Source organism: Panthera leo, chromosome E2 (genome assembly GCF_018350215.1).
Source record: "Panthera leo isolate Ple1 chromosome E2, P.leo_Ple1_pat1.1, whole genome shotgun sequence".
NCBI classification, from domain to species: domain Eukaryota; kingdom Metazoa; phylum Chordata; class Mammalia; order Carnivora; family Felidae; genus Panthera; species Panthera leo.
Genome location: NC_056693.1, coordinates 43,233,645 through 43,256,212, shown reverse-complemented (window position 1 = coordinate 43,256,212; position 22,568 = coordinate 43,233,645). Strand labels below are relative to the sequence as shown.

Sequence of the window (22,568 nt, the reverse complement as noted above, 5' to 3'; positions counted from 1 at the left end):
ATGTGGGCCATAAACTTGCCCAAGTGTTAACACGATGGCATTACTCTAAGAAAGCATATTTAAACAGACATGTGCACGAATTTCAGAGAACTCCTACACCTCAAGAATGTGCATCTTTAAAACAAAAAATATTAAAAAAGCTGAAAAGTTAAGTGCGCTTACACTTCACAGGGTCAGCTTTTTCTCCGCACCACGCAGGCAAAGCAACGACAAGCAGACACCACTTGGGCAGCGGCCCCGACCCTCAGCCTCCAAACCGCAGGCGTCCACTGGCCATAGGAGTCCCGGAGTCGAGTTCCCCACTAGTTCGCATCCAGCCAAGCCCGCGCGCGACCACTTCCACGTCGCTGCGACCCACACAACTCTTCAAGCGATTTAAATCTGCTCTTCATTCACCGCAAGCACAAACACACACTAACACCCACACCCACACACACAAATCCGCTCTTCGCTCATCGCGCGCGCGCGCGCGCGCGCACACACACACACACACACACACACACACACACACGATATTACTAAGCCCCAGACAACTAAGCCACCAGGGAAGCGGCGAGCTCTTGCGAACGAGGAGAGGAGACGCTTTTCGGTCCCGCCCCGCCCGGCACCCACCTGCAGGCCGCGAGCCCGAGGACGGCGGCGCCGGCGCCCCGTCCTCGCCAAAGACGAGTTTGAAGTCGAGCTCGTCGTGGGCGCCACAGTTTGCAGTAGTCATCGGCGTGGCCCAGGGTGCTGCGGCTCCTCCTCTGGCGGCGGCGGCGACGGAGGCGGCGGCAGCGGCGGCGGCAGTTCCTCAGCGCCGCTTCATGCCCGGCCGCTCGGGCCAGGAGGTCGCGGCTCCGCGGCAAAGTTTCCGCGCAGGGACCGTGACACCGAGCGTTCCGTTCCGAACTTGAGAGCTGGCCACGCGCCGAGCCGCACCAGGAGCCGCCGTCACAACCCGTCGCTGGTGCCTAAGCCGCCACGGTCGCCTTAGCTGATATTCCCCGCCCCCCAACAGCAGCCTCAGCCAGCGCGCTGCCGCGCAGGGCTGCACGACTAACCCCGCCCCCTACCGCGCGCCCATCAGAGCGTGCTGCGCATAGGCCACTAGCGCCCCTGCTAGCCCAATGGCTCCGCCCCATCAACGGCCTACCGCGTGATTCCCTCTCCGGGAGAAGGAAGTCACGTGCATAAGGAGCGCTGGATAACCCCAGTATCTCTTGGGAGTTGTAGTTCGGCCGCTATCCTTTCCTCAACTTCTAAACCAGGGCCCTACACCCGCGTGTGAGGCAGATAGCCCTCTGTTATTGGATTGAATGCAATCCAATCCACCCGCCAATCGAAGATCCCATTCCTTACTGGGCAGAGCTCACGTCGAATATGGTTATGGCTTCGGTGAAGGGCGGCTGAAATGTTACTCTAATGGCTGGGTTTGGGGAAGGTGTCAGGGCCCCGGAGGGGTATTACGTGAACGCCACTCACACTCTTATCCCGCCACCCCAACCCTAATGGCGGAGCCCGGGGTGAGGCCCGCTGAGCTTCCAGCTCGGTTGGGGCGGAGTCCGAGGAGACCTGCGCAGCGCGAGGAGTCCAGAGTCTCTGCTCCTCAACGATGCAGATCCACCCCTTCGGGGCGGGGCCCGCTCCCGGCAGCGGCGCCTTTGTCCGCGTCGGCTAGCGGGCAACTACTCCCTGGCGGACAGCCAGCGCGTTAGAGGACTCGGCAGAGCCCCATGGGCAAAGTCTGCCCGTTGCTGTAAGCCGACTGAACCAGAAAGCCCGTCGTTAACTCGCACCACTCACGGGCTCGGAGACCTCAGCATCCCGGTGCACATCCGTGAAAGGAGGGCCCGATACCCAAAATGAGTGGTTTGTTAGTGGAGAGGAAGTGACACTGTCTGAAGAACTGTTTTTCGCTCTCGGTTCCTCCCCAGCGAGACTGTCTTCCCTTGAGACCCAAGACGCCTCCTCCTGGGCCTGGGGTGGAAGTTGTGCCAGGGGACGCTGAGCCTGGATTGTTTACCTAGGACTCCAAGAGGCAGGGTGGACTGGGAGCTTGAATTGGGAGAAGGAGCGGTGACCTACTTCCCTAGCTCTAGGCCCCAAAGGGCACAGTATCAATAGAAGCATGTTGCGTAGGAACTCAGGGCACTAGGTCTCGGCCTTGGGTGCAGGTGCAAAGGCCCAGGAGCTCTCCCACAAAAAGGAGAAGAGGGCAAAGTGGAGTGCTTTGCAGAAAGGTTTCAATATATGGACCGATACCTGAGCCCTAGGGAAGGCCTAACTAGGCCTCAAGTCAGGAGGACAGGTAATGTCCAGAGCAGATAAGATGTTCATCTTGGATTGGGCAGAAAACTTTTCCTGCTGAGTGCTCTGTACCCATACCTGTGCTGAACCTAGGAAAGCAAAGATAAATTAGTCTCCCTTCAGGAGAGGGGGAGAGGACAGCAAATCTATAATCACTGTGTGAAGAGATTAGGCTTGTGCCAGGATCTCCAAGAAGGTTCATAATTCCACTGGGGTTACAGGGCTTCCACAGGACTAAGTAGGAATTGGAAAGATGGCCAAGAAGTGAGGAAGATGGTTCCAGGCAGAAAACAGATTGCCAAAAACTTAGAAATCAGAAAGTACCTGCAGTGAGCAGAAGCCAAAGATAAGGCCAGATGAATGGGCAGAGTGCTGCAGGCCACTACAAAGTACCTAGATTTTATCCTGAGGGAAGCAGGGAGCCATAGAAGGGTTTAGAGCAAGGAACCTAACATACTCAGAATTTTGGATGAATTACTGAGTTGTACTGGGGGAGGGTGAAATTAGGGGTAGAAGAAAATAACAGGTCAAGGAGAGGGAGCCAATGGCATTGTGTGGGTGGTACCCTCCTAATGAGCAATTTCAGGATGTGTTGTCCATCACCACCCCTGACCTCCCCCCAACATACTTTCCAGGTTATTTATCATCTGGATTGAGAAAATGGATCTTTACCTAGCCCCTCTGCCCTCCAAACAAGGGACCCAGCTAGCCAGGCCACAGAGAATGCAAGAGGGAGACCCTGGACCTATCAGCCCTACCACCGGGAAGGGACCACAGAAGCTGGACATGGTTTGAACAATTCACCAAAGCATCCATCTGTGTGTCTGTTTTACTCATCTGTGTTCCCAGCCACTGTGCACCTGGAGAACACTTTAGAAGGGGTCATTTCTTGGGAAGGCTTATGGTCTGGAGAAACAGAACTCTAACCTAGATTGATAAGGGCTAGAGCATCAGTAGGCACTGACTGTAGGAAAAGTGTCACCATCTTTGTAAGAAAAGCAGCAATGGCTTAGAGCTCTGCAGGGTGGGACAGAGGTCTACCCCACTCACACACACCAAAACCTGAACTCTCTCCACTCCTTTTCCTCAGCCAAGGCCTCCCTATCAGCTCTTCCTCAGGCCAGCTCTTCCTCAGTCCAGCTCAAAAGCTCTTTTAGATGGTAAGAGGCCATATGACTGCCTCCAGCCTTCTGAGGGCCCTGTGAACCAGGAGGCCAAGGGGACCAGTGCAATGGGACTCCCGACTGGTGGACAAGGACTATGGGGATTGCTATTCACCCCCTTCTTCCTCCTCTATGAATTCCGGCCAGGCCTGAGACTTAAGAAAAGCCATTACTTTCATCAGCTGCCATAGGCCTGGACCTGAACCCCACTGCTGAAGGCTCTCCCATGGCCTCTGAGCCATGGGATGGTACAGCTTAGCCCGGCAGGGCCCAGCCCAACCCCTTTTGTTCCACATTAGGGAAAATAGGAGCTTTGGAGGAAAGTCAGAGTTTAGAAAAGTTCTTTCTATGCCACATATACCATGCAATAAGCTTATTTGAGTCTTCTTTTGTGCCTGTTCCCTACTCCCATGCTGAGGCTGGCCATAGGGAACACGAGGACTGCCCTTGAGCAGCTCTCAATCTGGGCAGAGGCAATACCAGCCAACTACAATTGACCAAAGTTGTTTGCTGAAGTCAGCACAGGGTGCTGAGAAGACAGGGTCAGCATTTTGTCCTCAGATGCCAGGCTGAGGAGTTTGGACTTGATCCAGAGGGGAGTGGAGAGCCATGGAAGAATTCTGAACAGGATTGACACTTGGAAGGAACTAAGTGTGCAGGGCTGGATGGTTAAGAGATTCCCCACTCATCTTTTTACATTTTCTTTCTTTCTTTCTTTCTTTCTTTCTTTCTTTCTTTCTTTCTTTCTTTCTTCCTCTCTCTCTCTCTCTTTCTTTGAGAGAGAGAGCATGAGCTAGGGAGAAGGGCAGAGGGAGGGAGAGAGGGAGGGAGGGGCAGAGAGAGAGAGAGAGAGAGAGAGAGAGAGAGGATCCCAAGCAGGCTCTACACTCAGTGCAGAGCCCAACATGGGTCTCAATACCATGACCCTGGGATCATGACCTGAGCCAAAATCAAGAGTCAGACACTCACTTGACTGAGCCACTCAGGCGCCCCAAGATTCCCCACTCGTCTTTGCACAAAGTTGTCTTCTTGCTGTGACCTTTGGAAGATGCGCCACCCTCTCCAGCTTTATTCATCCCTCCTTCTCATGTGCCCCCAAAATGTGATGAGCTAAGAGCAAGTCCTCAATCTAGGTGGCTGGAATGGATGACTATGTGTTGTGGACACTAGCCCAGAGAGAGGTTTGGGCATCTAAATGGCCTTAGTTTAAGGTGGGCATGGTGAGAACAATGAGTGGAGCTTTCAGACCCAACTGGGCCCTCCCAGTTGGTCCCAGACCTTGGGAAGGTCACTGTGAGACCATGGCAGGCATCATTGAGGTATGCTAAGATGAGACCATTTGAGAGCCAACATATTCAACCAGGAACTTTGCCAGACATCCTCAGTTATGGAACATACACTAGCCCCTCTCTCACCTGCTCCCCTGTGAATGTCCCTCTCCTCAGTGCTTTTCCTGGGCCCTCTAAGTCCCCATACTCCAGCCTCTATCTTAACAGCTGACCTCTACCTCACCTCTCCTTCTCCATAGCCCAGAAATAAACCTGACACACCAAAGAAGGGGCTTCCCCAGGGAAACTACACTGGTGGAAGAGGCCTGAGGGTACAGTCCAACCCCACAGGAAAATGGATCTTAAGACTTGGTATTTGGCTCCCATAGGATCCTTCCATAAGCTCTGACTAGCTCAGGATGCCTGGGGGTCCACTGGGGCCTCTCTGTCTGCCCTGTTCCAGTTGGGATATGAGGAAAGACCAAGGGGCATTTTAACTGAGATAGTTTGTGAGAAAAGTCAGAAACTGTGCCTAAAGCTTGATGGTTAAGACTGCAACAAGCCTCAGTCTGTCTCCTGGGTGGGGCTCCTTCTCTTGGAGCACTGGTCTGGGAAGCTAGGGCAGCCCTGGCATAGAGTGACCCCATTAGCCACAGAGTGCCCTATCATAGGCCTATTTATCCTCCAGTCAGCCTCATGCAGGCAGAGCAGCTGATCTCCCTCTCAGAGAGGGCCCTTAGGCCCAAAGAGAACTAGAAGTGACTTGCCCAAGGTCAGACAGCAATGGGCTCTGGGAGGCAGCTGGTAGTGCAGTATCCTTATCTGCATACAGAGGAACAAGTGTGCAGACAGGTGCAGCTCCAGGACTGAAACAGAGGCATCGCCGCCTGATCCCAGGCCACCAGGGCCAGTGGCTGCTGGCTGGCATAGGGGCCTGACCCTAGAGACATGGGAGAAACATGGCCTTGGCCTAGAGGGGAATGCCCCTCCCTACAGCACTTGGAAAAAGGGAGGAGAAGTAGTGTGTTTACAGTGGAGGAAGCGGGGGTGGTGCAGGGCAGGGACCTTTGGTCAGAACGCCCCTCCCAGTAAGAGGGGGAGGCCCCATGAGATGTGGTAGCCGTTTGTTTGCTTCTCACTGCCAAGAGGAAATTAAAGAGAATCTGCCACTTCCTTCCGGCCCAAGTGGGATAGTGGGGGCTGGGGGCAAGCAGCGGCGTGGGTGGACAATTTTAAGGGACCCAAACTGCTGGCATCAGCAACCTGTGTTCTCAGTGTCCCCTACCCAGAGCAGACACCTCAGCAGGTCTGAACTCCAGCCAGCTGGGGGTCAGACCCAGGACCTGCCCAACGTATCTGAGCTGGTCCCTCACTAGGGTACCAGATACCCTAGCTGTTCCCCAGATTCTATAGCACCTGTCGTCAAGAAAGTCAGTTGATGGGCAGTACCTCAGGTTTGCCATCAGTAGAATGGGCTTCTTGGGCCTTTCTGGCTCAGCCCAAGTCCAATGAGCATTAAAGGATACACCCAACCCCCTACTTCCAACCAGATCCATAAGGATGGGTAGGGGATATGCTGTTGGAAGCTCTAGCTCTGCACAGAGGGTGGGAGTGAAATAATTATGCCAGGCCATGAGTCTGTGTGTGACAATGCCCAGGGCTGAAGCAAGTAGCCATGGGTAAGGGTAGAGGTGTCTTTATTGCACTGTACCAATGTCAAGTTGAGGAGGTGCCACCCAAAAAGTTCCTGTTTTCAAAGAAAATACTGAGGTCACTAGGAACTTGGCCCTGTTACTCAGATCCACCAAGGAAGATGTGCACCCTAGGAACCCTTTGGTTCAGGCTGATGGACCAGGCCAGGACCTCTTAACTCCTGCCAGGAACAGTCAGCAATTTGTCCAATGGCATCAGGTTCATGCTTTGCACCCACAGCCAACTTACGGCCAGGCCCCTAGGGAGGATGGCCAAGGTAGGGACCATGGTCACCAGCCTTCCAGGGGGCTCTCTTCACCACTTCCCAAGGCCACAAAGGGCTTCTTGCACAGCTTCCCAGGCACTGCTGACTCCTGAGCTCTGGGACCCCCAGGATCTTGGTCAGGGGCTTCCCGCTTGCGCTTGTGCAAGGAGGGGCTCTCTTCACCCAGCCGACCTTCAGGGAGGCCCCGGCTCCGCAGACAGACGATGGCTGCAGCCTGCTCTGCCAATTTCTTAGACTTGTCCCTGGGCAGATGAGGTATGGGACAATAAGGCAGGTAGACAGGCAGGCTGGCTCCAGGACTAGAGGCTGGAAAGGCCTGACTCTACACACCCTTGACAAAGATTCTGACAAAACTGAGGAAGGGGTCATTACCCAGGGATGCCACTGCCCAGGTACACCATCCTCCCCAAACCCTCTTACATCAGTGTTGGGTACAGGCCCCTCATCCCAAGCCCCAAGCCCACTGATGAGGAAACTCACCACAAGGTGGACTGGTACTTTTGCTCAGCAACAGTCACAACAGAGCAGAAGAGGCGATCCAGGGGGCGCTGAACCTGGTGCAAAGAGAGCAAAGGCAACAGGGATGGCTACATGGGGACAAGAGGAATGAGCCCTGGGGCTCACCTGCCAGGATCACAAGGAAGGCAGATAAAGGAAGTACTTCCCACCTAAGTTAAATGAAGGCTACTTGTATCACATGCTCCTCCCTAGCAGAAGTGCCTGGGCATCTGCCAGGGAAGAAAGACAGATACACAAACAGGTAACGACATTCCAGTATTTCAGGAGTTCAATCAGGGACCTAAGCAAAGGGCCATCAGAGCCCTTAGCTGCTCGTGACTATGGATCCTGCTTCTACTGACATCTGGATGGGCTAGGTCACCCAAAATGAGGAGGAGTTCAACAGATGGCAAAGGGGTAAGAGGGGGCAAGGATGTGGCAGAGAAGGTACACTTGGCAGAGTGACCAGATGATGTGGCTGGACAGAGAGCAGAGTGGATGAGACATGAAGCAGAAAGGCATGTGGGGGGCCCTGTGCTCTGTGTTGAGGTGCTGGAGCTTGATCCCAAAGGCACTGGGGAGAGGATGAGGACTTGAGCAGGGAGGCAGAAGTCAGATTCGCTTTGGAAAACTCACTCTGGGAGAGGGGGACACAAGTCCCAGAAGGTACAAGTTTAGAGGTCAGAAGGTCAGTCCAGAAGAGACAGTGCAGCTTAAATAAGACATGGCCATGGGGACCAGAGGAGGTGAAGCAAGACTGTCTTAAAGTTTCCACCAAGGGGCCTCAAGTCTGGGGCCCAATTCTGTGCCCCAGTGGCTAAGGCCTGGTCCAAAAACATGTCTAACTTTTAGGTTTGAGCATTCTTCCTAAGTAAGCCAATAGGCCCTTTCCAGAGAAGTCTCCCTTGTCTAAGCAACACCACTGGCAGGGACTGGCCCAAGCAACCCCTTACATAGGCCTCAAGTTCAGTGTTATGAAAGTGGCCAGAATTAGACAACAGGCCCACTGACACAGAGAAGGGGCTATCATATCAGCAACTGGTCCGGCCACCAGCAACCATCACATATTGCAAGCCCACGGAAGACAAAGCCAGGCTCCAGCCAAGTAGTCTTGAGTTCAGGGTACAGGCTATGAGTGTGTTGGGGGTGATGACATCGGCCGTGGGAGCACTCTAGGGCCAGGTGCAGGACCTCACCGTGTCATACACAGGCTGCGCCAACTTCTCCCTCCGGCACCACTCCAGCAGGCACATCTTGGGGGTGATCTGGGGTGAGTATGCTCTCCTGGGGAAAGGAGAGGAAGGAGTCAGGGCTCACCCACCATCACCATCAGGCTTCTGCCTCAAGACTTCTGTACTTATTCCCCTGAGCTCCCATTTCTGTTCCACCAGTGGGGTGGGGCCTGGGTTCTGCCTAAAAGGAAGATGGGCTTCAGCATGCTTGAGGAATTGCGATAGGATGCGAAATCCCGGCACTCTGAACTCTAGCCTGGAAAACAGCCTTCAAAAGCCAAAAAGGAAGGTCCAGTTTGCCTCTTAAAACAAGACAGGAGGACTGGGGCGCCTGGGTGGCTCAGTCGGTTAAGCGGCCGACTTCAGCTCAGGTCACAATCTCGCAGTCCGTGAGTTCGAGCCCCATGTCGGGCTCTGGGCTGATGGCTCAGAGCCTGGAGCCTGCTTCCGATTCTGTCTCCCTCTCTCTCTGCCCCTCCCCCGTTCATGCTCGGTCTCTCTCTGTCTCAAAAATAAATAAAACGTTAAAAAAAAAAATTAAAAAAAAAAAACAAACAAAAAACAAGACAGGAGGGAGTGGGTGGTGGTTGGGAATATAGATGGCCACACAGCGGTCTCGGATCTAGCTTACTACCCACCCTTATCATGTCCCCTGAGTATCAAGATGATCTGTTTCTGCCTTGGACACAGTGTACTCTTATTTCCAGAGTCAGAGCCAGTCGGTGATAGGGTGACAGAGTGGGAGGCACTATGTTCCAACTTCCCACCAGGAGCTCTCCCCAGATATGACTGACCAACTATGCCCACACTCCGTCCTCCCAAGCCCTTGCCAGACAAGACTGACTCCCAGTATAGGCCCGGGGACCTGAGAAAGGCTCAGATCCCAGATGGCAGAAGACAAGGATGAGGACCTTACTCCAAGCTGAGTCACACTCTGAAGGAATAGTCATCTTGAGGCTACTTCTGCCTAAAGAGGGAACCACAGGGCTGGTATGGGGCAGTGAGTATGGGGCAGTAGGTATGGGCAGGGGTTGCACAGCCAGATGAGGGCGAGGGTACCACTGCCTTGGAGGCAGCTAGATGCTCAGGGCCAGGGGAATAGCATAGGCTTTCAAGAACAGGAGACAAGTTCTCCATCCCAAGTTGTAGGAGGGGGTGGATCAAAGAAAAGGTGTTTAGTCACACTTGAGACAACATGCACACCCCTGACAGTGCTGCCTGGGCTTTTTCAGGGGCCGTGTTCCTCAAAATGCCATCTCTGGGACACTGAAAAATGAGAACGAGTATCCAAACCCAGAAGACTTGTAGTCCCTAAGCTTAGCATTAACCATGTACAGCAGCCAGCTGAGGGCACTGGCCCCAGCCAAGCTGAGGCCAAGCTGCGGACCTACCGGTCAAACTTGACAGCCATCTTAATGATACCAGAGGTGTCTTCAGCTGGTTCCCCCGCTGCCTCTGGGGTCCTGGCTAAGAACTCAGCCCGCCGGGCATTCAGCTCTTGTGTCATCTCCTCGTAAAAGGCACCAAGGCCAAAGGCCTCACTGTGGAGGGATAAGCAACGCAGTGTAAATCCTTTAGTGGAATCAACATCTAGGAAACTACTGCAGGAGCCCAGGGCCTTGCCATTGAGAAATGCCCCTCCTCCCCACCGCCGCCCCACATATATATGAAAACACCACTGAGATCTAGCCATCAGGGGGTGCCTCCTACCTACCCCTGGGATCAGCCTGGACTGGCAAAGAGTGAATGTGAGCCTCTGGGGGTGGACACTGGAAGACAAGCTGGGGTGGGTGGAAAAGGCTGTAAAGGTCACCTCTACCACCTAAGCCCAGCCTCTCTTCCAAAGAAGAAAACACATGCAAGTGACCCTAGCCAACAGTGAGTGAACTGACCTACACTGAACAAGCGCCTGGCTTATGCACAGCCTCATCCTCATGTGGACCCAAGGGAGAAAGAGACAGAGGCCACGACCACTAAGTGGTTCCCCACTTCCTGCCCCGGCCACAAGCAGTTAGGCCTAGACTAAACTGAGGTACCATCAAGAGCTACAAAATTATACTCTTTCTCTTGAGCTCATTAGACACCTGAGTCAACCCTGGTTAAGCTATGTGGGATAGGGACTGAACCAACACCACAAGCACAGGGTTGGGAAGACCCTTCTGGCAACTCTTTTCCCTGCTAGGAAGCATCTTGAGGACCAGAGGGTATTTGTGAGGATGGGTGCCTGGGCACAAGCATGGTTTAGAAAAGTTTCTTTGATGGGGCACCTGGGTGGCTCAGTCAGTTAAGTGTCCGACTTTCAGCTCAGGTCATGATCTCACACTTCATGGGTTCAAGCCACACATCGGGCTCCGTGCTGACAGCTTGAAGCCTGGAGCCTGCTTCAGATTCTGTGTCTCCCTCTCTCTCTGCTCCTCCCCTGCTCATGCTCTGTCTCTCTTTCTCAAAAATAATAAACGTTAAAAAAAATTTTTTAATTAAAAAAGAAAAGTTTCTTTGAGGAAGGAGGAAGCAGACAGCCAACATGAGGAGGAGAGAGCATTCAGGCAGAAGACCCAGTTTGAGTACAGGTGTGGGCCTAGGGAAATAGGTAAATATGGAGCCAAAGGAACAGGTACTAGGCCACGTTGTGAGGGGCCCCAAAGGTCAACCACCTGAACTGGAGCTATATCAAATGTAGAGGACCATGGGGTAGCCTCCCAGACTGCAAAGTGATGGGGTGTGGGCACAGGCTCAGGCCAGGGGCTCAATTCTGACCATTGGGTCTTGATGGCCTGGTGTGTGACAGATCTGTTACTGGGAAAGTCCCTTCCTCCCCAGGAATTCCCAAGCCCAGTCCCCAGATTCCTCCAACCTACTGGCACTCTAGTTCCCAAAATTCTGCTGTGAGATCAGTCCAGAGATGGAAATTTCCAAAGGTTTCTTAAGTATCCTATTCTGTGAGGCAAAACTGCATCACCACCCCACTCCAGTACATCCACCTCCAGAAGCTGTATCCCTGGTCCCCTGATAGTCAACTAGGGCTCATAGTCAAGTCTGGGCAACGTCTGCAAGTAATTATGGGTGGCCATTGCCTCTCTCACCAAATTTCCTGAGAAGACTGGGCGGCATGGAGCAACCTTCCCTGGGGCGACTCCAACTGTTCTCGTAGCATCTGGCACAAGCAATACTTGGTGTTGGTGTAGTGGTTTTCATACTGCACAGCCTGAGGGAAGAACCAACATGAGCCTACTTGCTGCCCAGACAGGTTCTGAGGCCTGAGCTATGGCAGGGAAAGGGCCTCCAAGAGGGCATCAGAGGTATGCTTGCAGATGAGGTAGTGTGACCTCATAAGAAAAGCCACCTCCATCCTGGCCATTTACTCCTCCTGTTAGTGGCACAACGCTCAAGAGTCATAGCTGAGGGTCAGGAGCATATTCTACTGAACAGCCTGACAGAAGTCCAGATGTGTGGGGACCCCTTCCTGCTTCAGCCACCATAGGCTACCACAGAGGACCTGCTGCCATTCCAGGGCAGGGAGGAGGAGCAAGTCAAAATCTGGTGCGACAGGAACAGCACCAGGACAGGGGTGAGATTCTTCCATTTCTAAACACAGTGTAGAACAGCCTGTCTCCAGTCTACGGGCATACCACCCTGAACACGCCCGATCTCATCTGATCTCGGAAGCTAAGCAGGGTCAGGCCTGGTTAGTACTTGGATGGGACAACAGCCTGTCTCCAATCTCCCCAGCCATGGGTAAGGCACAGCACAATGTGCCAGTCGTGTTCACATGTTACTTGTCACTTCACTGAGCTTCACAAGCGTGAGGTGCAGTTGTTACCCCTACTCCACAGACTGAGAAATGCAGCCTCGGGAAGCAAGCTGACTGCACAGGGATACCCAGTAGAAGCCTGCCTAGCTGGGCAGACAGAAAAGCAGTGAGTGGAGGGTGCCCCAGTCTCTAGAACATCCTCCCACCCTTCGCCCCCTACACTCTTCTAATCTCTCCACCTAGGCCTGTATCTTCAGTAACCTGGAAGGTACCGTGACATGCTGAGGACAAAGCAGACATACGTTGGTAAAGCCCCAGCCGGTGGCAAGGCCTTGATCCAGCTTGTCAGAAGGCACCTGACTAGACCAGCAGCAGCCCTGCCTAAGCTTGAAAGCCACTCCCCTCCTTCAGGACTACAGCTCTTGAGAAGCTGCCAAAGGATGGACTGAGCAAGAATGACAACATCACCTTTTACCCAGTGAGCAAGCTCAGCACAGCTGAATGTATCTTCTCTGCTACAGACTTGCTACTCAGGTGGAAGAGCTAGATAGGCGACCTAGGCTAAGGCAAGGTCTCTAGCTGACTCAGGGTACTGGATGGCCTGGTGGTCACAAACCTGCCCAACAGGACACCTGGAACCCAGGGGATGAGGGCTGTAGTATCAAGCTGGGGAGGCTCTAGGGACAGAAACTGCCCATCTTTGGGCAGTTAGAAGCCTCAGGGCCTCCTACCATACCCAGCTTGCACAGTCCCAGGGATACCCACATGCCATGGCAGCCACAGAGCCAAAGGCATGGCCATGGCCTGAAGGGGGCATGGGCAGTCTGAGGATCTGAGAAGCTCCTGACCCTCCTAGGAGGGTGCAACTCCCAGTATCGAAGAGGATGAGGGCTAGACTCTCTGCTCAGGCCCAGTGCACTGATGAATTAGAAGTCTACCGACTGTCTCTCTGCCTGCAGACATGTACAGCTAATCACAGAGACTCACACAATTCCAGGATTGTACCAAAGGGACAGGGCAGGTGAACTGGTCAAAAAATTCCTTTAGAGGGATGGGGCATCTGGATGGCTCAGTCGGTTGAGCATCTGACTTAGGCTCAGGTCATGATCTTGTGGTTCATGAGTTCACAGCCCACGTTGGTCTCTGTGCTGACAGCTCAGGACCTGGAGTCTGCTTTGGATTCTGTGTCTCCCTCTCTCTCTGCCCCTCCCCTGCTCATGCTCTCTCTCTCAAAAGTAAAAAAAAAAAAAAAAAAAAAAATTAAAAAGAATTTTTTAAAATTCCTTTAGAGGGAAATGTTTCTGGCACTACAATCAAGCTCTCAGTGAGAGGAAAAAGCTAGTCCCTAAGGAGAGGGTTAAAGTTAGGCTATTCCCTAAGTCAGAGGTTAAAGCGTTCTGGGAATGAGCAAGAGAAGAGTTTTATTTTATTTCAAATAAGTCAACTCTATACCCAGTGTGGGGCTTGAACTCACGACCTCAAGATCACCAGCCACATGCTCCACCAACTGAGCCAGCCAGGCACCCCAGCAAGAGAATAGTTTTAGAAGTGATTCTGACGCATGACAAGATGCAAAGTCTCTATACAGATAATCTATCCTCAACAATAGTTACAATGGCTTTTCTTAGCTGTAGCTGTTCAGGCACCAACCACTGGTATGAGTGTCTTCAGTGACACAGATCCCATTGTCGTTGTGCATGCGTGTATATGTGTGTGGAGGATGTGAGAGAGAAAGATTCACATGTTTGGGGCCTTAGCAGCATCCTGAATCCCAGGGTCCTTGATAGGACCTCATTGCCTAGAAAGCTTTAGAAGGAGGTGATGGTAGGGGTTGCCCCAGCATCCTCTCTTCACATTGAAACCAGGGAGACCCAATGCTACATTATAAGAACTACAAAGAGAAGGAGAGGGACAACAATGGCTGCTGGGGGCTGGGGGCTCACCCAAGGCACCTTCTGCAGGAATGTGGCAGACAGTGAAAAATGTTTCTTTTGAAAAAGTGCATAGACGTACATATCGGATGTACTTCTGCATGACCTCCTCCAGGGGTCGCAGACCCTCCTTGAGGAAGATGGATGGGTTCCACATGGCGGCTCGGGCCACCATCACAGAAGAGGCTGCTGTGGCTTGTCGAAAGTCCTCTATGTCCAAATATTCTTGGATGTGGTCATGAGATCCTCCGCTGAAAGGCAACAGGGGAGTGAGGGGTATCCTCATACTAGCATCTTCAGAAAAAAGCAACTCCCAGATCTGCTACTCATTAACCATGTGGCTTTGACCAAATCCTTCAGCTGTGAGTACTTTGGGAGACTGGAGGTTATAACACACACCCCACTATGGGGTCAGAAACACCAAGTGAGATAACACAGTGAAACAGCCTGAACCAGGCCTGGCACTTAACAGGTGTCTCAGAGATTTTACCTTCCTTCCCTCCTCCTCATCCTAAACAGTGGCTAAAGCCAGCCCAAATCTGAAGACATAGGTCTGTTAAGTGGATGCTGGGATCACAGAAAGATCCCCAGCCTGGAGCACCTATATACCTACTAACAGATGGGTCAAAAACCACAGACACAGTGGTGATCATGAGAGGAAGGAAGGAGGCCCAGTTTGGTTGCAATTTCCCTTCCTGCCACCCCGAGGCCCCAAGGGCCCCCTTGGAAACTGCTCCATTTGCATCTGTTCCATTGGGGCCAGGTGGCAGCCTCAATCCAGGCACAGCCTTATATGTATGGTGGGGAAGACCCTCAGGTGGCAGCAGCAGCAACAGGATCCAGGGTCTTGAGTATCCTACCCTCTCCATGCCAGCCCTAAAACTCCTGGCCTGGGAACAACCAAGCCTGGCTACCACCCCCAACCTTAACTCGCTCCCTCCTTCCTACCAGGCAGGCATGCCCTTTGTCAGGACTTCGGGGCTTTAGAATTTCTGTTCCCATCTTGCCATCAGGCTCTATGCCATCCTAAGGTACAAGGCTGCACTGGACTGGCCCACATGGCCAGCGCCCCAATGACAACTGGACACTGTCTTACTGCTAAGCCTCTGGGCTGGTCACTGGTACCTCAGAACTGTCAGTCTCATCCCCTGGTCCTATGGCTGCCCAGAATGCTTGTCTGGGCTTTGGACTGTGACCTGCCTTATGCCCCCTGAGCCATACGTCTGTATGCTCTGGCTTGGGACTACTCACCCTACACCCTGCACACCTAACTCTGGGTGTGACATCACTTTTGCCTTGGGTCTGCTTTAGAGGCCGCTTTCTTGCTCTCCCTGTCTCCTGAACACTCCTACCCTCAACCCCTCTATCAAAATGCCCTGGGACCCTGCCTACTGCACACCTACATCGGCCACTCACCAGAGGCTAGTGGACACAATAGGTACTTTTCAGCTTCATGTCCAACCTCATTTTTTTGTACTACCCTTTTCTCCTTTTCCCTTAGGTCATTTTTTAATGCTAGCTCATTCCATTTTTTGTATGCCAGCTCAAACTTCTCTGAGTGAGGTGGAGCACAAAAAAGTAAACGATGAAGAAGAGAGGCTTACTTGGCTATGACAGGAATGGAGAGGGTTTCAGCAATGGCTCTGATGGCTTCACAGCTTACAGGGTGCTGAGGTCTTTCTTCCCGCTTTCTTGGAGATAAAGAAAAAAGGATGGGCTGAGGGCTGAGGCCATATCACAGTTCAAACTAAGGTTTACCTTAGCCAAACCCTACCATCCTCCCTACTGAACCTCAGGAAGGCCATGTGGCCATGAAGGACAGGGTTCTGGGCTGCAGAGGATGGCTCTCCATGACCTCTGTTGTAAGGGGCAGGAGCAGCAGAAGTCCCTGCTGAGAAGGCAAGTCCAGCCCTTGCAGGCCTGCAGGTGAGGCGTGGCTGCACAGGGCTGGTGTGGGTGGCCTGGCTCCCGAGGTCACACTGCCTTTCCTTGGCTTCCCTTCACCTGTGCCAGAGATGAGGGACAGTGCTATAAGAATGCTGCCCCTACTGTCCCGGTGCTGCCCTCCCCACGAGACTGGGAACAGCTGCTGCCCTCAGACTGGCCACTCCCACACAGCTGCCTATGCTGAGGCTGAGTTGGGCAGCTGATCCTGGGGAGAGGCACCTGGCACAGGGCAGACCCAGCAGGCAGGACAGGCCACAGATCATGACTGTCACAACAAGCCCTGGAGAGGTAGGACCACAACCTAAGCCCTCTCCTTCCAAGGTCAACTGCAAGAGGTTCTTGTGTATGAGTGAATGAGTCTTAGAGATGCTGAAGTGAAGCCTGATCTAAGCTATGCTCAGGAACAAGCAAGAGAGATGGTCAACCAGACAGCCCTTGCTCAGGTCTTGTCTGCGTGCATCTCCTCTGGTATGCTCCTCAACAAAAGGGTCAGGAGGCTCAACAAAAGCCTCAGAAGGCCCTGTCAACCCATCCTCACCTCTACCTCCCCACACCCCAGCAGCCCGTTTCAGCCCAGAACCCATCCTCAACAGCTTTGATGGCCAGAAAGCCCCTCTTTAAACTCACCCGAATCTGTCTTCCTGGTGTTTCCAACTACTGGTAAAAAGGAATAGCTGTATTTATTCAGAGAACACCATATGCCAGGCACTGTGCCAAGGCTATATATTCACAACCTCATAAAAGCCTCAAGACAACCTTATAAAGCAGAAACTATCTTAATTTCCAAATGAAAAATGTGGTACTCAGAGAGGTTAAGTGATTTATCCAAGGACATACAGCCAACAAGCAGCAGAAATGGGAGCCCAAACCAGGCAGTCTGAGCCTAGAGCCTGCTGCCACAGGGAGGAGCTTGCATGTACACGTGTGTAGCCTTTCCCCGCCCCCTACTGGCTTCAGCCCACACAGCTCTCCTTTTCTCTTACACATGTTGGGAGTTAACATTTTCTCTGAAAATGCTGTCATAGACACATCCAGCAAAAAGTGGGCTGTTCCTATAAGAACCCTGAACCCAAAAGGAACATCACTCAGAGAAGAGAGGTCACTCTGGCCAAAGTCTGTTGACCTGGGATTCTGTACAAAACTACATCATAGGGGTGCCTGGGTGGCTCAGCCGGTTAAGTGTCCAACTCTTGATTTCACCTCAGGTCATGATCTCACGGTTCATCAGGCTCTGCATTGACGGCACAGAGCCTGCTTGGGATTCTTTCTCTCCCTCTCTCTGCCCTTCTCTCACTCGCATTCTTTTATGTGCTCTCCCTGACTCAAAATAAGTAAACTTTACCAAAAAAAATGTACATCATGGACACACGGAACAAGTCTAACTGGGAAACCAAAAGTAGCCTTTAGCAACACCTCAGCTCCCAGAAGACAGCATATTAGCTACAGATACAAGAGCTGTTTAAAGTAGTCACTGTGACAGCTGGCAGTCCAAGAAGGGCAGACAAAAGAGACAATGCCATTAAAAGCAGAGCCATCTGCATGGGGTCATTTGGGGGAGAAGCTATTGCTCAATGTAGTGGAAAGCAAATGAGATTCAGAGTCAGAGTTCTAATTCCACCACTTCCTGGCTGCACAGTACAACTGTGAACCTATCACTCAATCTCTACCATTTACACATCCTGAGGGTAGAGGCGTTTCCCCTTCCTCTTGTGTCTTTAAACTCAATCTTCCTCTCCTTCTCTGTCTCTAAACTCAGTGTAGTGTCTACCACCAGTAGGTGTTCAGTGAATGAAACAAAGAAAAATGCCTACCCATGAAGGGTTTAGCTGCCCTCAGGACTCAAAAGATGTCAAAGAGCTAGGCAGAGGCAGGCTGCATATGTAGAGAAAAAGTTGGCTGTCACCTAGGGTCTGACAAAGGATTGTTACGATGGTTGAGGACTGCAAGTCAGTCACTAGATAGGGAACCACTCACCTCCCATGAACTGCAACGGCAGCAATGCCAGTCCTTTCTATCCGCTTCACAAGGCTCAGGGTATCTTCCAGCTGGGGAAGAGGACAGTCCAGGGTGGTTAGAGAAGCTACCCAGCGAATAGCTGCCAGCTCCAAAAGTGAGCTCAGCCCCACTCCCTCCTCCAACCTAAGTCAACTGTCCTCGAGAACCATTCACCTCCTCCCAAAACAACATCCTTTGAAAAAATGGACCTTGAAATGTAACACGTCATCCTTACCGAGGGCAGGATGCGAATCTTGCAGGTCACAGGTCTGCGAGTCCCTTTAACAAGAGTGCTGAGGATCTGCAGAGAGGAAAACACAAACACTTCTGGAAAAACCACCACAACTGCTCATACTATTTTTTTTTTTTCAACGTTTTTTTTTTATTTATTTTTGGGACAGAGAGAGACAGAGCATGAACGGGGGAGGGGCAGAGAGAGAGGGAGACACAGAATCCGAAACAGGCTCCAGGCTCCGAGCCATCAGCCCAGAGCCTGACGCGGGGCTCGAACTCACGGACCGCGAGATCGTGACCTGGCTGAAGTCGGACGCTTAACCGACTGCGCCACCCAGGCGCCCCACAACTGCTCATACTAATTAACTCTGTTACAGACCTGTGCATTAGGCGCATACAGTGATGTATGTCAATTTCTTGGTAAAACTAGAAAATCTTTTCAATTTTTAAAAAAGTTTCAGCTTGGGGCGCCTGGGTGGCTCAGTCGGTTAGGCGGCCGACTTCGGCTCAGGTCATGATCTCACGGTCCGTGAGTTCGAGCCCCGCGTCAGGCTCTGTGCTGACAGCTCAGAGCCTGGAGCCTGTTTCGGATTCTGTGTCTCCCTCTCTCTGACCCTCCCCCGTTCATGCTCTGTCTCTCTCTGTCTCAAAAATAAATAAATGTTAAAAAAAATTTTTTTTTTAAATAAAAATAAAAAAGTTTCAGCTTAACATACTCCCTCCTCCAAAGGATTCTGAGGCCTAGTCCTGGTTGAGAACACATGGCTGACAGCTTCATTCCTGCGTGAAAGCAATGTTCCCTGAGTGCTGTTCCAGGATCTACTGAGCGAGAGAGCAAGGAAGGTTTTACAGGTCCTGGGCCCTGTCCTTATATGCCTCTCTTTAGGTGAGTCAGATATACAGAAGTGAAATGGCAAAGGAAAAAACAACATATTCAACACATTATAAAGTGTTAATTTGCACAGTAATTGCAAAGGACTTCAAAGAAAGATCAAGAAGTTATACAGGAAAGTGTCAGAGAAGTGTCAAGGCCAGGTCACGTATGAATCAGAGATCAAGAGACATGCAGATGACAGTGAATGTCTGTGGCATTGCTATCTTCTTCCCTTATCGAAAATTTCAGGCCAGGGGTGCCAGGCTGTCTCAGTCATACAGCATCCAACTCTTGATCTCAGGGTCATGAGTTTGAGCCCCACGTTGGATGTAGAGATTACTTCAAACTAATAATTTTTAAAAAACTTTTTTTTTTTTTTAAATTTCAGTCTAGACAAGCTGGAGGGAAGGTGATCCCAAGAGCTCTCTTCTAAGAACTGACTGCCAGAAGAGCAGAGAGGACACCCACGCAGCTGGTGCCAGTCTTGGTTCTAGACAAGTGGGGGCAGCAGAGAGCGAGACTGAAAGAACCAGTCAAGGAGGCCTTTCAGGGACATTCTCTGGCAAACCGCTCCAGAAGACATGAGACGAAGAGGCTGGGCTGACAAGGCACGTTAACAGATCACAGGCAAGACAGGGCCTGTTGGCCCAAGGACCAATGCCAAAGACTGGCAGGAAGGAACAGTCCCCAGATGCTGCCCCAGGAGGCATACTGGACCTGTGGTCCTAGGGTCACTCTGGCAGGCCTTCAGGGGGCAGCTACCCTTTAAGGCAGTGGGGGTGGGGAACTGCCAGATCCACTGAGATACACAATAAAAAATTCTCCCTTGAGTCCTATCCCTCACGCTAACCGTAGCATATCTGGAAGGTTCCTTTGCTATTGTGGACTTAGAATCCCATAATGTTTGGGGTGCCTGGGTGGCTCAGTCAGTTGAGTGTCTGACTATTGATTTCGGCTCAGGCCATGATCCCATGGTTGTGGGATTGAGCCCCGCTTCAGGCTCCGCGCTGAGCGTGGAACCTGCTTGGAATTCTCTCTCCCTCTCCCTCTGCCCCTCCCCTACCCATGTGTGTGTGTGCTTTCTCTCTCTCTAAAATAAATACAATGAAAATTTTTTTTAAAAAAAATACAAGAACCCCCTGATATTTGGTGACTGAAGCAACATGAGCTGGTTTGATCCAGTTCTCTGTTTTGCAGAACTTCCTTTGCTGTATTTCATCCAAGTAGCTCTAAGCACTTTCTTTGGTATTTCTGTTCATTTCATGTGCTTGTTCAGAATCAGGAAGGAAATTAGTAATCAAAATGCCCAGCCACCTGCAAAGGTCACATTAAGGGGAACGGGTGAGAGAAGCTGTCTTCTGGCTAGGCCCTAGCATGAAACCCCCCTAGACTCAACTCTCCCAGATCCAAGTCACACCACCTGTCTCTGTAGTATGAAAATCAGTGAGGGAGAAGGACCTGAGATAGGCTCATAACAGATAACACAGATAACACAACACATCTACCCACAAGCAGGCTCAACTCACCAGATCTACCAGCTGACTCAAGAAAAGCAGACTCTTAGCTCCCCTGGTTGTTGGGGAATGAGTGGAAAGGAGGATGGAGAGCATAGGCTTAGGTATCACTGAGAACTGAGTTCAAGTTCTGGCCCTGCCAGTTGTTAGCCTTGGCCCAAGTGCAACATGCACAGGGGGATGCCCTGGGCAGCCACGGGGGTCAGATCTTGGAGTCCAGGGGTTAGAGAAAGGATATTACCAACTAAGAGTCTAAAACTAAGGTCCTTGGGGCACCTGGGTGGCTCAGTCGGTTAATTGTCCGACTTCAGCTCAGGCCATGACCTCGTGGTTTGTGAGTTCGAGCCCCGCATCGGGCTCTGTGCTGACGGCTCAGAGCCTGGAGCCTGCTTCGGATTCTGTGTCTCCCCTTCTCTCTGCTTCTCCCATGCTCATGCTCTGTCTCTCTCTGTCTCTTGATAATAAATAAATGTTTAAAAAAATTTTTTATTAAACTAAGGGTCTTAACCTAGGAAAGATGTATCAGTGTTACCAAGAAAGATTTTTCGAAAGACTAATTAATACTTCCTCCCTGCCCCTATCTACCCCACGCCTATACAGAATTCTCAACAGATAGAACACCAAAAAGAGAAGAAGCAGAATGAACTGAGCAGTTTAACTCTTCTGCCTCATGTGTGAGACATGTCTTATCCACAGAGGGGCAGTGGAGAAGACAGAGCCAACAGCCTAGGTAGGAGAAGCCAGAAAACTGGAGAATAATAAAGATGTCTGAGTGCATGTGTTGTAAAGCAACACCACCCCATACCGGGCCCTCTTCCCCAAGGGGGGGTGATGAATTTGACATCCACAGTTGTCCACATCCACTCCATCCTACACAGAGGGGTCTGACTAGAGGTTCCTAAGTACAGATGTCAACTGATCCATAGCTAGACACTTCTAAACTACACCCAGGCACCTCTAAACTGAGATGCCATCAAGAGGGAGCACTGATATTGGCATAGGGGTCACAAGACCATGGCTCTAGACACTGCTCTGCCTGCTACTTACTTGCTATATAATCTTGGGCAAACTACTTTTATCTCTCTGTGCTTTAGTTTTATTATTGTTGATCAAATAGAGATAACAAATGCCTGCCCTATTTACTTCAAGGGGTTTGAAGAACAAATGGAATAAATGCTAGAATATATTTTGAAAAGGAAATTACCCTACAAACTGCAGGGATATACTATAGGTACTATATACATATATAGGCACGTTATATATATTACTACAGTACATACTATATATATTACATATGTTATGTTATTTATATATAAGTATTATATATTATTATTATACATACAGTGTGCACATATATGTGTGTGTGTGTGTGTACCTATCTTCACATGGGGAAAATGAAAAGGCACCAAGCCCCTCAACACATTGATCTTCCAATATCCCAAAGACAGTGGGGCTGGAGGAATATATATGGTTGAGCTGCTGACACAGCAGCCAGCACAAATAATGGCAGCTTTCATTGGTGGTTCCCTATCTCAAGTTACTCTAGCCTATGAGAGGCACTAGAAGGTTTAAAGCGCAGACAGGGAAGCCGGAATGGAGGATGAAAACAAAGGAACTAAGAGGGGCAACAAGGAGAGAGCTGGTAGACTGACAAAGAAGTAAAAGATGCATATGGCTTGGTAGAAAATGTCACCCCTACAGGCCCTGGCAGCTCACAACACGGTGACAAACGCCAACCTGTCTGCAGGGCCTCATAAACCTGACTTTTGGAATCACCAAGGGAAGGGGAGCAGAGGCGACCAAGTTCAACTTGCCTCACATGACACTGGCCAGGCTGCTCTCAAAGGCTGGTGGTGGACTCTGCCAGTGTGGAGGGGACCCACTTTTGCTCTCA

At 51.3% G+C, this 22,568-nt stretch overlaps 2 protein-coding genes across 9 annotated transcripts in view; both read right to left on the bottom strand.

The window, feature by feature from the left end:
• Window positions 1-1,573, bottom strand: part of NFATC3 (nuclear factor of activated T cells 3) — a 136,584-nt gene extending 135,011 nt beyond the window's left edge. Inside the window, exons 1-2 of one of the 3 annotated variants that reach the window (XM_042919554.1) lie at window positions 1,465-1,573; window positions 613-953 (exon numbers count right to left, since the gene is read on the bottom strand). In XM_042919554.1, coding sequence (XP_042775488.1) covers window positions 613-715 — 103 coding nt within the window. In that variant the 5' untranslated portion in view covers window positions 716-953; window positions 1,465-1,573. Of the gene's footprint in view, window positions 1-612; window positions 1,012-1,464 lie in introns of those variants that run through there. The other 2 variants (XM_042919556.1, XM_042919555.1) reach the window with 2 other exon arrangements.
• A 4,827-nt stretch (window positions 1,574-6,400) lies between these two features.
• Window positions 6,401-22,568, bottom strand: part of DUS2 (dihydrouridine synthase 2) — a 55,223-nt gene continuing 39,055 nt past the window's right edge. For all 6 annotated transcript variants that reach the window (XM_042919303.1, XM_042919301.1, XM_042919300.1 and 3 more), the window contains 9 exons: window positions 18,288-18,353; window positions 18,032-18,102; window positions 15,715-15,801; window positions 14,193-14,361; window positions 11,512-11,633; window positions 9,820-9,969; window positions 8,393-8,480; window positions 7,179-7,252; window positions 6,401-6,940 (listed from right to left, as the gene is read on the bottom strand). In XM_042919303.1, the coding sequence (XP_042775237.1) occupies window positions 6,703-6,940; window positions 7,179-7,252; window positions 8,393-8,480; window positions 9,820-9,969; window positions 11,512-11,633; window positions 14,193-14,361; window positions 15,715-15,801; window positions 18,032-18,102; window positions 18,288-18,353 (1,065 nt within the window). In that variant the 3' untranslated portion in view covers window positions 6,401-6,702. The remainder of the gene's footprint in view (window positions 6,941-7,178; window positions 7,253-8,392; window positions 8,481-9,819; window positions 9,970-11,511; window positions 11,634-14,192; window positions 14,362-15,714; window positions 15,802-18,031; window positions 18,103-18,287; window positions 18,354-22,568) is intronic.